The sequence below is a fragment of the Lutra lutra genome, chromosome 12 (assembly GCF_902655055.1).
Source record: "Lutra lutra chromosome 12, mLutLut1.2, whole genome shotgun sequence".
In the NCBI taxonomy this organism is placed as follows: domain Eukaryota; kingdom Metazoa; phylum Chordata; class Mammalia; order Carnivora; family Mustelidae; genus Lutra; species Lutra lutra.
Window position 1 is genome coordinate 41,083,085 of NC_062289.1, and position 17,609 is coordinate 41,100,693.

Consider the following 17,609-nt stretch of genomic DNA (forward strand, 5'->3'; position numbering starts at 1 on the left):
CCTGTCATAGTTGTAGGATTTTTTTCAGTTTATTGTTGGTAAATTGTTGATATTATATATCTGTAATAAAAAAGAGTCACCTTTCAATATCATCTAAGGCCATGGTTCTCAAATTTTGGGGTACATCAGAATCAGCTGGATAGTCTTTTAAAATATAGATTGTTGTGTTCCACTGTCAGAGTTTCAGACTTTGTAGATCTCAAGGAGGGTCTGAGAATTTTCATTTCTAAAAGTTCCTAGATGCTAGTCATCCTTGGGCCATACTTTGAGACCCACTAATCTAGACTAGATCCTGGCTCTACTGAGCCTGGGGAACTTTTATCATTCTTGGTCCCACCCCATAAGTGATTTTATTAACCTGACAGGGGGCATGGGTATTTAAAAAAAAAAAAATTCTCAGTGGCTTCTAATCTTGCTCTCTCTTTGCTGTCTTATAGTAGAAGAGGAAGCTGTGATTTTTGTGGCTGTGTATTTGTCATTTGTTATTGTAGCCTTGGTTTTCTAAAAATGAATGTTTTTGTCTGTGCAGTGCTGAAACCACTAAGTAATGTTCTGTTGAAATATTGATTACAATAATTTCATTTTCATAATTTGCATATTCAAGGATTTATAGTTTTAGGAAATCTTTCTGTTCTTGGTGTAGTTGCCATTTTCTTAATTACTGCTTTATGGGTACTAATTAAACTCTGTTTAAAAGCATCTGCCTGCCAGGCCTTCCTACTAGTCCTGTCCTCCTCCAGGCCCATAACTCGTAATTGCTCCTGTCCTAGTGCTTGAGAGATTGTGTCAAGGCTGCTAGGCACTGCCTTTTTTCTAAAGTGCTGGTGCTACTGTTCACTGCTTCTGTCAGTCTTGTGTTCATCACAGAAGAGGATCACGCTCTTTTGGCTAGCCACCTTTTCACAGAAGGCCTCCTCGTGGGCTGCTGGCTTTGGGTCCAGCACCAACCCCATGTCCGAGTAGAAAATAAGCCACATACCAGAAACTACTTAGAAAGGGGCTGTGGGTACAGCCAATGTAATGAGACTTTTTCCAAGAGGGCCTTGCATGGGCCATGCAGTGGAACCCCTTCACTTAGTCATGTGACCTCTGCAAAGTGGAGCCTCGCTTTACCTGTCTGGAAAATATGGGACTATAATATCAATTTCACAGTGTTGCAAGGATACAAAGAGGTGCAGTGCTTGAAGCTTGATAGACATTAGTTTGATATTTCCTTTCTTTCTCACAGCTTTGAGGGAGCCAGAATTTGTAATGACCAAGGGAATGAGAAACCTAGGAGAAATGGGTAGAGTTAAGGTGTTCTATACTTAGCTCTGCATCCCTAATTTACTTTTAATTAACAGGATTATTTCCCATCCGTAATAGAGAACAGCATACTAAAATACCTAAGTGTAAAATCTTATTAAAATGTGGTACAAAATAATTGAATACAATACCTCCCTAAATAATAGTTAAAGGAAGTCTGTGTAGGAAGAAGATCTCCTTTGATGAAAACTGTCCATGTATGAATGATACTTAATTTTCCTATATTCACCAAAAGCGAAGTGAGGGCTTAAAATTGGTATTTGATTATCTGGCTATAACTTCTTCTTCTTCTTTTTTTTTTTTTTAATTTTTCTCTAGTGTAACAATGGGACTAGAGCACTGGATTGCCATAAAGATAAAGTTAGAACTTTTCCAATTGGAATTCAGATAAAATCGATTTCACAGATTTTAGCAATATTTTACCTTCAATCAGTTACACTCTAAAATCTATTTTAATGTGTGTTATTTATACAATATGAATGACTTCTTTGTCAGTGTTAGTATTTATAGATTCTCCAGAGGGCTTAATCCACTTTCAGCTTTTTAAAATTTATGTGAGACGTCCATGCTAACGAAGTAAAGTAGAAATTTCATTTTATCTAGAGGTTAAAAACAGTAAGTGCTTAATGTGAATGTTTTGATTTTTCTAAGTAAAGGAGAGCTAGAAAATGTCATTTGTATACTTTGCAGTTGAAGGTAGACTTATCTGGAGTTTTCCTGTCTTTTAATCCTTAATTCAAATAGAGTACATTTGTAGCAACTTTCATGTATTTTGTCCTTATTGTTTGTGGAATAGTTCCCTTTAGGGTTTAAACCTGATAATTGGAATAGTTTTGAGATGCAATAATTTTTGAGATGAATTTAAATAATTCAATTGAAAATCAGTAAAGAAGGAGAAGGTAAACAAACACACCTAAAAGAAGCTCAAAGACTGCTTAGGGTGACAAACCATCATGCATGTGTTTTTGTAAAAAGGGAGATGGGAGCCGTTTTAGAGTAAACCACATGTAGTCTTCCTGGGCTGTTCACAGGGACAGGCAGAGGAGAAACAAAGCTGGATATGATCCTGTGTCCAACCAGCTAGAGCAGGTAACATGCTCAGAGGAAGGCAGTGTGCTCATTGCTGTGAATGGTTTATTGTGTGATGGAAGGATTCAGTGGTTCATTCTAGAAGGAGGGAGACGTCAGTGAGAGGGGATGTTGTAATTGGGTCTTGCAAGATTGTTCAGTAGGCAGCTGAGGTAACAGGGTCAGAGCACCAAGGGTTCTGTGTTTCAAGAACAGAGGGTGGTCTGCTGTGACCAGGGTAGGTGTTTGGTGGGGCGTGTGGGAAGTGAGGCTGGACAGGGATGTGAGGGGCCTGAGGGCCGTGTGGGTTCCATGAATCCCTGGGCATCCATGAGATAGGCCTCAGATGGAGCAGAGCCCCTGAGCCTATGTGCCAAGGTTTGAGTTATGGCCTCTGTGCATATCTGGAGGGTGAGCGTGCACAGTTTTCAAAGGATTGGGGCAAAAAAGGATAAAACACAAACAAACAAAAACCATTGCTTTAAGCAGATGAATAATATGACTAAGATGGTATTCAGAAAGATTATTCTGATGAGAAGTTGAAAAATGGATAAGAACGGGGAAACAGTAGAATCTGAAAGCTTTCTGAGGGGGCCAAGAGGAATGACAAGAGCATGTGCTGAAACCGTGGCATCGGAGAGAGGATGGGGCACCAGAGAGAACTCCGGGACACCACTGGCCGGATGTAGTGACCAACTAGGGGATCAGGGTTCATGAGCAGTTTCTGACCTGGCGACTATTCACGGAAACAAGTAATACAGGATAAACAACACATTTGACGTTTCTGAGGAAGTTAATGAGGAAGTTAGTGTTGGGCCCGTTCTGTTTAAAGTTCGGAAGAGTTGATCTGGGGTCTGAATTTCATCAAAGAGATCCAGGCTGGAAATAGAGGAAGTGAGACCGATGCTAAGAGTGGGTCTCTGGAGAACACCAGCACTTGTGGGAGTAAGGGGGCATCTACAGATGAAGGGAAACAGTTGGTCACAAAACAGTGTCCCAGAGGCTAACGAGAAGAGAGTTTCAAGGAGAGAGTGTTCTGTCTTGTGACGTACCTCAGAGCAGGTGGGAGGAGGACCTGTGAGGAGCCATAGAATTGAGCAAGAAGAAAGTGGGGACCACCGCCAGAGCAGTGTCAGTAGAGGGGTTGGGTAAGAGGCAACATATACTGTCTGGAGAAGTGATGCAGAGGTGTGTAAAAACCAGTCAGTTTAAAAAAAGAGAGAAAGGGAAAGAGAGGAAGGTAAGGTATCAGGAGAAGGTGGGGGCAAGGGAAGAACTCTTGGGGAAGATGTGGACGTGAACGAGTTTTAGGCATTACAGAAAGACAGGAGATGGGAAGTAGAAGGGAGCAGAAGGGAGGTATCCACAGAGCTAGATTCTGGAGAAATGTATAGGAAACAGAAATATGCTCAGGTCCAGGAATTAGCCTTGGAAAGTAGGACCACTTCTCCCCTGAGGCAAGAGGACAGGTCATTTGGAGATGAGGTGGAGAAAGTTAAGGGGGTTCATGCCAGTTGCTTTTGTGTTCCTAATAAAGTGGGAGGCCACATATATCTAAGAGGTTGATCTAGGACTGAGCAGTGTGAAAGGTAGAAGTAAATATTTAAAAAGTTGTTGTAGGGAATGAAAAGTGGAGCCAGCTAACCACAAGTTAAAGGTGACTAACAGGCTAGTCAAAAGAGCCCCTCACCTTCCCTGGGGGGTCAAAATGCACAAATATTGTGACGCTTGTTTTTGTTGAAAGCTTACTATGTTCAAGGCAGTGTATTAAGTACTATCACTAAGGATGAGATTAGTGTGCTTATGTGATTTTCTTTAGTGGTATTTATTGGGTAGAGGATTCAAGCATGGACAATTATTGATCAGGTGTGTCAGGTCAGGAAGTGGGGGCAAGTAAGAGTATTTGTGAGTGAATAGGGGTGGCTTAGTCTATTTGGGCTGCTAAAACAAAAATACCATCGACTGGATGGCTTAAACAATAGTATTTATTTCACAGCCTTGGAGCCCAGAAGTGTTAAAATTAAAGTGCTATAGCAGGTTCAGTGTCTGGTGAGGACCTGATTCTTGGTTCACAGATGGCCACCTTCTTACTGTGTCCCCACATGGTGGAAAGGGTGAGGGATGTCTTTGGGATCTCTTTTATAAGACTCCTGACTCTGTTTATGAAGGCTTTGTCTTCATGACCTAATCGCCTTCTTAATACCATCATGTTGAGGGTTAGGATTTTGACATACGAATTTTAGAGTCACAAACATTCAGCTCCTTACAAATGGCTGTGATGGGGTAGAGCTCATAGAGCTGTGTTTCTCTGAGTGTGGTCCAGGGATCATCTGCACAAGAATCAGCTTGGGATACTGGTTAAAAATGTAAGCCTCTAAGTCAAACCCCTGATCCCTAGAGAAGGTCAGGTTTCCTGGCTGCACACTCCAGAATACAGTTTGGCTTGGTTTAAGGAGAAAGGGAATCTGTGGAAAGATCCCAGGCAGTCCTCAGAAAACCTGGGTGGCATAGAGTTAGGGTTAGAGGCTGAATAGCTGTGATGAGACCTAGACTCCTGCTGAAGCATCTCTCGCTTTCACTCGGCAGAGGTTGCAGTTTCCCCCAGGGCGCTCAGGTCTGGAGACCAGAGTGCCCCTCACCCCAAACTGGAAGCTTCTGCCACTGCTTTTACCAGTAGGTAGTTTTGTGAAGTGCTCATGTCCTCATGGTGTTGTCTTCTGCTTTAAATGCTCCTGCTGGTGCGGTTGGTCACATGACTGCTCCTGCCTGCTAGAGAGGATGGGCGAGTGGGTTCTAGCTTCTTCCTCTGGAAGGCAGGACTCGGCGGTGGGCTGTTCAGACACTTGAAATGTGTTCACAGGGCTGTCTACTAACATAGGAACTTTGAGAACGGGGCCAGTGACCCTCATTCTAAACAGCCATGCCTGCTGATTCTTAGCCATACCACCAAATTTAGTGAGCTTATTAGAAGCCAGCTAGATGGGGAAAATGAGGATGTAGCAGAGAGAATTTGAAGCCAGAGCTGACTGGCTTTCAGCTCTGATGCTGCCCGTCATTCTAGGTGACCGTGATGCTCAGGGGGTGAATACAGATCTGGGTTGATGGATAGGGAGGGGAGAGTACCTCCCTCTCTGTAAACAAGGCTGGATATTAAAAGGTGGTATGATTAACAATCATAAATGTGAAAGGAGGTGAATTTATGAAAGAACAAAGTAAACATTTTTTTTTTTTTTTTGTAAATTGTAGCTATAAGTCTGTGGAATACGTTCTTTTATCCCTGACTCCAAGATGGTAGACCTAGAAAAGTGAGTACTTAGCACAGTTTGAAAGGAAGGATAATTGTTCATTTAAGATGAAGAGTGGGGAGATATTCTAGAAAAAACACTGAGGTGCTACACATGGAAATTTCTTGGCAGTGAAATGGTTCCAGAAAATACATTTGAAATCACAGGAGGAATATACGACATACTGTATTTTCTTTTCTTTTCTTTTCTTTTCTTTTCTTTTCTTTTCTTTTCTTTTCTTTTCTTTTCTTTTCTTTTCTTTTCTTTCTTTCTTTCTTTCTTTCTTTCTTTCTTTCTTTCTTTCTTTCTTTCTTTTTTTAATATATCATATTTTCCTGACAAGGCACACCATTAATTTTATAATGGCTTTTTGGGAACAAGGAAGAAGCAATGCATTAAATGCACACATTATGGGGTATACCCTTATATCAGGGTGCTAAAACATAAATGAGTGCGTGTGTCAGAGTTGAGGAAATAAGTAATAGTTGTGGACTGTGACAATAGAGGAGGTTGGCATCTTCTTAACAGTCAAGGACTAGGAAAATCATTTGGAAGAATGTGATAAAGGCTGTGAGAACTTCTGGGCTGAGACAAGGGCCTATTGGATGGTTAGAGGGCCTGGGTGGGGACAAAAATCAGGTTTCAGTTAGTCATTCAGAGTAAAGCAGGAGAAAACCATAAGCAAGAGAGAAAGTCAGGTGTTAAGAACTGTGTGTTCACCCTTCAGTGGGCAGGATCAGGGGATGAGAACTTGGGCTGGCTGGGAGCTGATATTTTGGGTCATCTACTTGGGGGGCACCTTTTGCACGAATGTCTTATAGGCATATTTTAGCACTTGATGGAGCCAGTGGGTGGAAGCACAGGTTGAAAGGAAGCCGAAGAAAGAGAGGTGAGACAGAATTTGGACATGGCTGCTTTACCCTTCTTACCCATTCATTCATTCGTTTGCTCATTCATCCATCTAGTGTCCAGGCATTGGTCATGTGGGGCTAAAAACCACTCTGTGTTTAGAATACTTAGATTTGGGGGGTCCATGAGTGGTGTTAAGTGTCCGACACTTGGTTTCAGGTCATGATCTCAGGGTCGTGAGATTGAGCCCTGCATTGGACTCCATGTTCAGTGAGGGGTCTGCTTGAGATTCTCTCTCTTCCTCCTTCTCTGCACCTCTCCCTGCTTGCATGCTTTCCAAATAAATAAATAAAATCTTTTTTAAAAAAAGAAGAATTCTTAAATTTGGTTACTTTAGGAGTAGTTGAGTAAGAAATTACTTGTGTAAACAGACATAAAATTCCAGAGTTTTGGGCGCCTGGGTGGCTCAGTCGGTTAAGCATCTGCCTTCAGTTCAGTTCATGATCTATGGGTCCCGGGTTCAAGCCCCACATTGGCCTTCCTGCTTGGTGGGTAGTCTGCTTCTCTCCCCTGCCCCCCCCCGCCCCTCTCCATTGCTTGTTCTCTCTCTCTCTCTCTCTCAAGTAAATAAATAAAATCTTTTTTTTAAAATTCCAGAAGTTGAGAAGCCCAAGTAATTCCCCATTGGGAATTGGCAGTTTCTGGTGTTGGTTCCAAAGGGGGCAGTGGGTGACTGGGGACAAGATGACTGATGTAACCAAATGGCCTTGAGCTGTGTTCAGGCAGCCGTCCAGAGGGTAGAGGAGACAGTGGGCTCTCTTACCATAAAAATCATACTTTGACTTTGGGGTGGAGTTAACCTGATGGGATATTTCTTCAGGAAATTCAAGTCTTTCTCAACACTGTCATCAGATCATTCGGCTGTGTGCATTTGAAGTGGTGATAAAAAGCCAGAGTATCCAGAATTAGGCTTTAGATACCAAGAAATAGATAATAGGCCCTAAGCCAAGTGAAGGAGTCATGGAAAGATGTTGATTTATAGGGAAAACAACTCCCTGGCTACAGATAATATATGCCTTAAATTTTACTTGAAATGTAAAAAAAAATGTAAATGTAGGTAATTCATATGTATTGACTATTCTTTTAAGAATTGTATTTTATTTATTTATTTATTTATTTATTTATTTTTTGAGAGAGAGAGAGAGAGAGCATGAGATCAGGGAGAGTCAGAGGGAGAAGCAGACTCCCCTCAGAGCAAGAAGCCCAACGCAGGACTTGGTCCTGGGACTCCAGGGTCATGACCTGAGTTGAAGGCAGTCACTTAATCAACTGAGCCACCCAGGCATCCAAGGATTACATTTTAATAGAAAACGTAGTATCCTAAGTCATGTAATGCAGTACCATACGGTGCACACTACCATGAGCCTATGGTTTGGGCTTGCACATACCTAATGGACCCCAGACCCATTTAGGTTTCCAAACTGTGTGGCATTATTGCATGTCTTGCTAATTCAGCATTAAGAAGTTATAGTAAACGTCATATAAACGTTTTTATGCAACCATGTTTTTCTCACACATAAAATAAATAGTTTGGCATGCAGGCTTAGTTGGCAGGACTAATAGGTAGCTTACACTCGATTTCATTCTTCCACTTGATCCCAGCTGAGGCCCAGATCTTTCCTTTCTAACCTTAGTTCTACCTTCAGAATGGTGAAAATCAAGATTTGATAAATTATGTTATTTATGTGCTGATGAAACTACTAGATACATTGATTTCAGCAAATATATTTATTTTTTGACCTTTTAATTTCTAATTGGGGAATGAGCACACATTCTCATTGGAAGAGCTCAGATTAGCACAGGTGCAGCATGAAGATTGGGGGTTCTCTGTGGAGCTCAGTGGGTCCTTCCTCTCCACTTGCCCTTGAAATCTCAACAAATGAAATAAAGGGGGCTAGCCTGGCTGATTGCTTACTTCTCCACAAGTAAAGAGAGATGTGTCCTCTCTTGGTATCAGTGCACTGGAGTGCTTCTTTGAGTGGCACCTGAAGGGGACATCCAGTATGTAAAGGAGGTGAAAGTAGCTTCAGTGGTATAGTGGTCAGGGAGGACTCGTGGTCCTCCCTGACCACAGGCTCATTTTGAGAGTTTTTTTCCTCCTGAGGTTTGCTTGGAAACCACATTACGAGTAGTTCATCTGCACAATGCCTCTTCCTGGCTATTCTCTATAATATGCCTCCTTTCCCTTCACTTTCTGTGCATTGGGGTCTTTTCCTCAATATCATGTGTTGAGATGCTGGAGCTGGTGTATTAAGAATATACAGATTAGGGACGCCTGGGTGGCTCAGTTGGTTAAGCAGCTGCCTTCGGCTCAGGTCATGATCCCAGCGTCCTGGGATCGAGTCCCACATCGGGCTCCTTGCTTGGCGGGGAGCCTGCTTCTCCCTCTGCCTCTGCCTGCCATTCTGTCTGCCTGTGCTCGCACGCTCTCCTCTCTCTCCGACAAATAAATAAAATCTAAAAAAAAAAAAAAAAAGAAAGAATATACAGATTATGACCTGCTGAGTGAGGGGCACAAGCCACCTACCTGGGATTGGCAGGAAGCTCCCTCAGCATCCACGCTCCCACTTTGGGAGTGAAACCCAAACCCATGGGGTCTTTTGACTGAACTTACAGTTTCAGTATAACCCCACAAAGGAAGCAGTCACAAGATTCAATTACTTACAGATCCCAGAAGCAAGGGGGCACAGTGAGCTGGGGGAAGGGCAGTCCTCTGTTTCAGGTAGAGTGAGAAGGAGACAGAGCAGGGAGCCAGCACCTATCACTTTCAGGGTGCTTGGGCAGAGGTCACTTAAATTTTTTGTGGGCATCATTCTAAGTGGTAATTTTAAAAGGTGCCCTGGCAAAAGCAAAGCAGAAATTTTTAGTGGAAATCCTAAACTCAAGTCCTTATCTAAGTGTCCGGTTTCTGGGTATGACTAGGGTTATCATTCTTTGAAATGCCTAGGCAACAGTTCAGAAAAACAGAGCTGCTTTTCAGAAGAACAATAGTTGTTTTTTTCATCACAGTTGACCCAGTGATGCCCAGGCATTAATCTTTAAGGAAAATCATAGGCACTATCCGGACAGTAGAGATTAACCACTGTCAGGGTTTTGGTCACTCAGTTCATAAAACACTTGAGCAAAGCAAAAACGCCAGTCAACAGTCCCAGTAGACAAACAATTTGAAATGCTGTCCATAACCGCCCTCCCCATTTGTTGGGGTCTAGCCAAGAAAATAAACCAACACCCCTGGATAAGGTTAAAATAAGTATTTGATGAAACATTTGGGTGAGATTATGGAATACTTTGTACCTGTTGGGCCATCATTTGTAAATTTGTCTGAAGCTTTCCAGAATTATTTAATATACACGCAGCAGGTGGGGCCTTGCCAGCACACACAGCCCCTTCCCTGGCCAGTAGGTCATCTAAAACGGAATGGTTATCCAGAACTGTCTGTGCTAGAGAATCCTGTTGTTGTGTGAGGGCTGGTCTTTGGTGTCACAGCCTCATGTGTTCGGCAGGGTGGTTGACAGGTTGGTATTTGTTTTCATAAATCGTTGTGTGCCCCATGCGGTGGTCCCTAGCCCAGTTCCAGCGAGGGAGAGCAGCAGACCTCGGCTCCATATAATGCGGCTAGATTTTGCTTGGTTTTGACGTGAGGGGGCAGAGAGATGGAGGCGGGTTGTTGGGTTCAGTGATTTGTAAGGGGAGCTCCAGGGAGACGAAAGTACAATGCCATGACTAGACAGGACTCTTGGGGGCTGGCACGGAGGCAGATGCATTGGAGGTCGAGTGAAGAAGTGCACGTACAGAGAGCCACGTGTGTGTGATGGCCCTGATGCACTGCCCCTGCGGTGGACACGAGCTGCTTCATCAGGGAAGCCAAGATAAGTTGGAGGTTCCTGCAGGATGGCTGGGCCCTGGGGGTTGTTCTCCTGGGGATGAGGCAGAGATCATTCTCATTCGTGTGCTGTTGGTGCTTGGGCAGGTGTGGGAGATTATACAGGGCACTGGGGCACTCCTGCCAAGTATCACGTCGTGTGCTGCAAAGTGTCCTGCCTGAGAGCATTTGAGCAGTGTAGAGAGAAGCCCGGCAAGTCACAGGGAGGCGTGGGGGCCCTTCTGCCGGTCCATTGGGGACAGGGTCAGTAAATCAGCTTGGTAGGCCCCTAACTCGGGAAGCAGCCTTTCCTGAGCCTGGTAACATGCCTAGCAATTACAGTGGCCCCCATATGAGCTCTGATTTCTGCTTATTGTATTAAAATAGGATGACTGTTGGAGGGCTTAAATGGGAGGACTGTCTGTTATATGTGTCCTAGTGGATAATTAGAGAACTCTATCAGTGATTGTCCCCCGGGGGAGAGAGAGACTCTGGGGAACTGCTGGGTCCTTAGGGCAGTGGCCTTAGCAGCTTGTACTCTCGGAGGTCAGAGTATGGGACCCCAGATCCTGCTGCCAGGGCTGGGACATTCTAAGTGGTGATGGCGTTGGCTCTCACAGTGGGCTGGCGGTCTTTCAAAGAGCCCACAGCGTCTGAGCAAAGGCTTCTGACTCATATTTGAGCCGTCTCGGAGTAGAGACCTCTGATCTCTAGAGCTGCCCATATAGAGGCCTGTTGGTCATCGTATGTGGGAGGGAGCTGAATCGAGGGAGACTGATAAGGGGCCTGGGAGCCCTTATGTCTCCTAGGAGCTTCTGTTGGGTTCCTGGGTGAAGGGGCAGAGGGGCTGTTCGCTCTCATCACACCGGCAAACAAGGTTTGGCCTTCAGGAAAATTATCATGTTTAGCTACAGCGCTGATGTGGTTTAATGCCTATTGTGCTGTATCTGACACTGTAGTGAGTTGTAACAATATGGCCTTATAACTGGGGGGCGGGAGGAGCTTTAAGAAGAACTCCTTAGGGGCGCCTGGGTGGCTCAGTCGGTTAAGCCTCCAACTCTTGGTTTTGGCTCAGATCATGATCTCAGGGTCATGGAATCCAGTGAGTTGGGCTCCCTGCTCAGTGGGGCGTCTCCTTCCCTTCTTTCTCTCCTTTTGCCCCTCCCTCTACTTGTACTCTCTCTGTCTCTCAAAAAGAAATAAATAGATCTTTAAAGAAAAAAAAAAAGAACTCCTTAGATTCTGGCCCCGAGGGCACCTTCTGGGTTGGAAGTGGTGAGGGGTGGTGGGGGGCGGGGGATTGTCTGTGGAAGCATGATGGTCAGCACGTCATGCCCAGTGAGCCATCCCAGTTTTCCACGGGAGGAGGGAGCTTCATTTGGGTTCGTCCACTCCCAGTGAACCTGAGCTGTAGTAACTGTGATGGGTGGATGGGCCTGGAGCCAAGCCAAGGAAACCCAAGTGAGGAGAGGCAGAGCTGCTTTCCCCTTATCCCTGTTGGATCCCGGAGGCTAGTGGCAGTGGTCTCTTCCTGGGAGTCTCTTCCCTTGTTTGTCTTCATCTCCCTCGTCGGTAGTTCAGTTCCTTTGGGAGTGCTGTCGCTGTGCTGACAAGTCTGGAGTCTCCCCTAGGATGTCTCTAATAAAAAAGGGGTTCATTACCTTGGGTGGTTTTTTGTTTGCTGTTTTTTGTATAAATTGTGAATTTTGGGGTCTTTGGCCAAATGGCTAGAGCAGGCATCTTAAGTGCTATAACCAACAGCTCGGAGCTGGTTCAAAAGACCTGTGAGAGCCAACTGGCACCCTTCTCCCCCTCCCCATGGGCAGATTTTTCTAGAAAACCGTAGCATTTCTATCTTGTTTAGTTACTTGCCTCTTTTGTTTCACACTGGTGGTTGGATGTTCTGGTTGGACAGACAGTAACAGGGAACACCTGGGATGGAGGCGGCCTCTTCCCTGACCCATGTGCTGCCACCTCCCCTTCTAGGTTATCCCAGCCAACCCCCTGGGTGGTCGGGGCTTAACCCCCACCAGCACGACATGAGCTGATGTGTCCCAGGCCTCAAGAGCATAGTAGCAGCCTTACGGAGGCACGTTGATACGCCACACGGCTCGATGCAGCTCAGGCCATGTGAGCAGGGGTCCTGCAAGCGTCTCGTGGTTTTTCAGCCTCCTCTGGGCACATGGGAGGAGCTGCTACCATGTTTTCAGGGCCCCTGCTTTCAGTGAGAATTCGTTTTGCTGTATCAGGCCAGGGCCGGGGCTCCTGATAACCTGTGTAGCTGGGGGATCATTTGTGACAACAGCAAGGAATGTGGCAGCCTTGGCCACCTGGAGTGCCATGCTGCCCCCCTAGAACCACCTCTTCCGTGGGTCCTGGCCAGCTTTCCAAGCTCGGGACCCCAGTCCCAACCAGCAACATGGTAGGTACAGCAGCCAGCCTCCCCTGGGTCCCTCCTCTAAGGGCACTCTCCTTGTTCCTGGGACCTCACCCGCGTCCCGTCTCCCTGCCGGGGGAAAGGAGGCCGAGCCCTGGTGTTCGTGGTTATCAGCTCACCTTGGCCGGGTGCTGGGACTTCGGCAGGCGAGTATTGCCAGCTTCCTCCAGACCTGCTACTTCACCGGCACTCATACCTCAGCTGTGGCCTGCTGGCAGTCGTCTTTGCAGGCAGTCTGACTTTGACAGCAGCCACGGTTTGGGGTGGGGATCTGTGGCCACGTCTGACCGCCACAGTAGACAGCGATGCCCAGTCATGCCACAGACTGCCAGCAGGCCGGGCTCCCTCCCTGGGAGACTGAGCCTGGCAGAGGGTGTTAGGAAGCCGTTGGCAGCTCCGGGGTGTCATGCGGGGCTACAGGCCACACGCACAGTTGTCTCCTCATTGCCAGTTGTGCTGAGGAACAGGACTGATGTGCTGAATTAAGGACACCCAGAGGGTGACTTACTGCCACCTGGGATTGGCAGGTAGCTCCCTCAGCATCCACACTCCCACTTGGGGGAAGTGAAACCCAAACCCATGAGGTCCTTTTGACTGAACTTACAGTTTCATATAGCCCCATAAAGGAAGTAGAGTCACAAGATTTAATCGCTTACAGATCCCAGACGCCAGGGAGTGCAGTGAGCTGGGAGAAGGACAGGCCTCTGTCAGGTGGAGTGAGCAGGAGACGGGGCAGGGAGCCAGCACCTGTCACTTTCAGGGTGCTTGGGGCAGAGGTCGCTTAACTTTTTTTGTGGGCTTCATTCTATGTGATTATTTAAAAAGGTGCGGTGGGAAAAGCAAAGGAGGAATTTATGGCAGGAATCCTAAAGTCACGTCCTTATCTAAATGTTGGGCCTCTGGGTGGGTGTGAGTAGGGTTATCATACCTTGAAATGCCTTAGCAGCAACTTCGCAAAACAGAGTTTGTCGGTCTCATCACACGTCACCCCATCGCACTAAGTGTGCGTTTCTTCTTCCTCCTCTCTCTCTGGTCCCATTTTCAGTGTTCCCCGTGGTGGCAGTCCTGTCTTGGAGGCCTGTCCTCTACCTGCCACCCCCCCCCCCCCACAAATAGTAACACTGTGACTGCTGGTATGCAGTGTCATGCCACTGGGTCGGCTTCGGCCATCAGCCAGTAAGAGATCAGGATTTCAGAGCCAAGAGCAGTAAGCACACGGGAAGGCTGCTGAGGGACTCTGGGGAATGTACATGGTGGGGCAGTCGGAGGGGAGGTGAACTCGGGGTGCCTGGAGCATTAGAGAGGAAAACAGTGGCCCCCGCAGGCCCTGCCCACGGAGGAGAGAGAGAGACAGCTAGCTTCCTAATTTGCCAGCACACACGTGTTTGAGATGAGAACTACACGGAATGAGACTGGAGAGAGCTGCTGACCGTGCTGATGACGGCCGCTGGCCAGGCCCTGTCAAGCTGGAGCACCGACAAAGAAATCGGTGTCACCCCCATCAAGAGTCCCCCACGCTTCGGAGACTTCTGTGAACTGTCTGTAATTTAGCCTACTGACTATCATTTAGCCGTCACGCACACCACTGAGTGCATCTGATTTATCTGTGTGAGTTTTATTTGATTATGGTGGTAGATCCCGTGTTTGTCCGCGGAGTCTGTACTTGGGCTCATCAGTCTCACGTCATGACCTGCTCTTTCTCTGCAAGTTCATAGGTTACTCTTTCCTTTAGGTGACTCTTGTCACACGAAAGTCTGGGTGATTGGTTGTAAAAGACCACGAACATTGTCAGGAGGACTGGCAGATGTGAGAAGATGGCACATTTTTTTCCCAGCTTACCCTCTGAACTGTAGACATTTATATTTTAGAATACTTCTCTTTGGCCTGCCTCTGTGCTTAGTGGAAGCTGCTGGTCTTCCTGACTACTTAGGAGGAGGGAGGGATGGGAAGGGAAGGGCTGTCTCCAAGAGGAGCTGAGGGTTGTATACGTGGAATCAGGGCCACTCAGGCTCAGAGGACTTGAAGTGGGAAACCTCATTTGTTGGTATGTATTTCATGAGATGAAGAGTGAGTCAGAACTTAGTTCTGTAAGTTCTTAGTCCTGTTTTTGATTGAGTTAACAGGTGGATGGAACAGGTGGATGGATGCAATGGCTTTCCATCCAAGAGTCATTCCTGTTTCAGTGGTATACAGCGGAGAAGCTACTAAAAAACACCTCCGGGAATATGTTTGTTAATTCAGAGAGCGAATGCCTAATAGGCCAGGAACATCTTAAAAGCCTGTAGTTTTCCACTTTTGCCTATCAAGGGGATACTGCGTAGGTACTAAAAATATAAATTCGTTGAGTTGTGTTTGCAAATTCTCTCAAGAAGTGTGAGTGAAGTAGAGGAGAGTAATAGCAGCTAGCGTATATTGAGTGCATGCCTTTGTGGCTGACACGCCGCTTGATCCTTCACGTGCACTATTTTGTCTAGTGGATGCAGCCACATGGAGAGGCAGGTGTCACCGTCTACTTTTACAGAGAAGGCAGCTGAGGCACAGAGAAGTTCCATAGTGTCCCTAGTGCACAGAAGGTAGAATTCGGCAGCTCCCTGCCAATCTAACTTCTTCATTAACCCCCTTATGTACTGTGCTCTCATGCTGCCTATGTTGGTTATGTTGAAACTAAAAGTCCTTTTAAGAGACTTGAACACATTGTAACATTACAATAATAAGCTAATTTGTAATGACATGCAAACATTTCCCAAAGAATAGTAAAATATTCACTGTAGTACTCAGAGCAAAAAAAATTTAACAATTTGATTTATCTTCGGCTTATTTACCAAAGACGGTGGAGTGCTCGTATCAGGTATCATCCGGAGGAGAACCGAGAGGGGGTGGTACTAACAGTTCCGTGGTGATAACAGGAGTGCACTGGACTGTCCTGGCAGCCAAGTCACGCCGTCACCCTACTGACTGTTGTCTGTCTTGCTCCATATTAAAACAGTTCTTCACGTGTTTGACCTTCTAGGGGGATTCCTCAATGTCAATGTAAGTGAAATCAGTTTTGATGAAATTCATCAACTCTTCTCCAAGGATTTAGATATTGAGCCAGGAGGTCACTGGAGGCCTAAAGACTGTAAACCCAGATGGAAGGTGAGGTAAATTTTTTCCTAAGTAATGTCATTGTTCCTATGTGTCTGAGTGAGGAAAAGTGCGTTTGATTCAGGACATACAGTGAAATACATTTGTCTCTTGAAAATTTAAGACCTCAGAAGTTTTGCATTTAATGTATAGGTGTTCACAGTTGAGGTACGATCTAGTAGTGTTCCTTGTGAAGACTCTGACCAGACCTGCGTGTTAACAAAATATGTGCTCGTGTACATCTCGTGGAGATTCTGCTAATAAATGCCTCACTTGAGATTGGCTTGGAAAACAGCGTTTCCCCCCCTGTTTTCCTGTTTCCTTCTCTGCCTCCTGCTGCTATCCCTAATGATTACTCTCACCTGCAGGCATAGCCTCACCAAGTCCTGAACTGTGATTTCCAGGTGGGTCTCACGTCGGGGTTCCTCAGAGTCCCGTAACCTTGATGCGGCGGTTCAGAGGTCCCTGTGGGACGCGATAAGGAAAACTTTGGTATTTCAGAAGGCAGAGCACAAGCTTTTTATCTTTTTGACATGTCAGAGTTCTAATTAATGTTTTGTTTGAAAAACTATAAGGGAGTAGGTCTGCCTCTGCTGCTTAAAATAAATTGAAAACAGTGATTTAAATCAGAGTTGCTCACGGTACTGTGAAATTGGCTAGTTGGGTGCATATGCGGTTATGTTTGAGTAGGAAGTAGCGTTCACGTAATTCACGTTAAAACTACATATGATTAAATCATACGTCCTATCCTCAAGGAGTATGATATAGCCTTAATTTGGAAAGAGTTTTCAATTCCTCTTTTTGGCATTAGTATTTTGCTAAAATATATGTCTTTTTGTACACAAAATCACTGCTGAGAAGGAGAATTTAGTTAAAAGCCCTTTGACTTAATTGGCCTTGAACTCTGTGTTTGGGGAAGTGTGTTATTTATACCTGCATCCCTAACGCAGAGTATGTTGTCTTGTCTAAGGTAAGCCCTAAACCTGGTTTTGTTGAATTGAGGTTATGAGATAAATAAATGTCTTGAGACAAATTATTAAATACAGCTTTGGTTGTTTTTTTTTTATTTGTTTGTTTGTTTGTTTTGCCTCAAACAAGTTGTAAAGCTGCTTAAATGGATTCCAGCACAAATTTTGGCAGACCATTTATTTTACAGTTGTCTGGTCAGATTCCATTAATAAATGAATCTTCGTATTTCACGACTGATTTTTTTCACACTTGTAGGTAAAATAGGGTCTAATTTACACAATTCTACTTTTAAAAAATGTCCCAGGCAAATAAATTATTTTTCTTACTTGGGTGATGAGTGTGTATATTGAATGCAAATGAGAGAAAAAAGCACAATTAATTACAACGGTTGTGCGGTAGTGTGGAGTTGGTCCTCAGACGTATCAGTGTGGGGTACAGCATGCTGCACAGGTGTGCATGGTGTGATATGGTAAAATAATTTGGGATTGAAAAATTAAGTATTCTTGTCCTTTCTTCATTGGTCTGTATCAGACACTGGATTTTAAATTTTATGATTTGTTTTCTTCTCATTTTCTGGGAGAAAGGTATATCACACACAGAAGTAGTTCCTGTTTTAAAGATTTTAGTAGACGGTAAACTCCATGTGAGTGAC

General features: G+C 45.1%; 1 protein-coding gene across 6 annotated transcripts in view; it reads left to right on the plus strand.

Moving 5' to 3' along the window:
• Positions 1–17,609, plus strand: part of B4GALT6 (beta-1,4-galactosyltransferase 6) — a 70,378-nt gene that overhangs the window by 33,752 nt on the left and 19,017 nt on the right. For 5 of the 6 annotated variants that reach the window (XM_047697746.1, XM_047697742.1, XM_047697743.1 and 2 more), the window contains one exon: positions 15,876–16,000. The exons of the other annotated variant lie outside the window; for it this stretch is intronic. In XM_047697746.1, the coding sequence (XP_047553702.1) occupies positions 15,876–16,000 (125 nt within the window). The remainder of the gene's footprint in view (positions 1–15,875; positions 16,001–17,609) is intronic. 6 annotated transcript variants of the gene reach the window in all.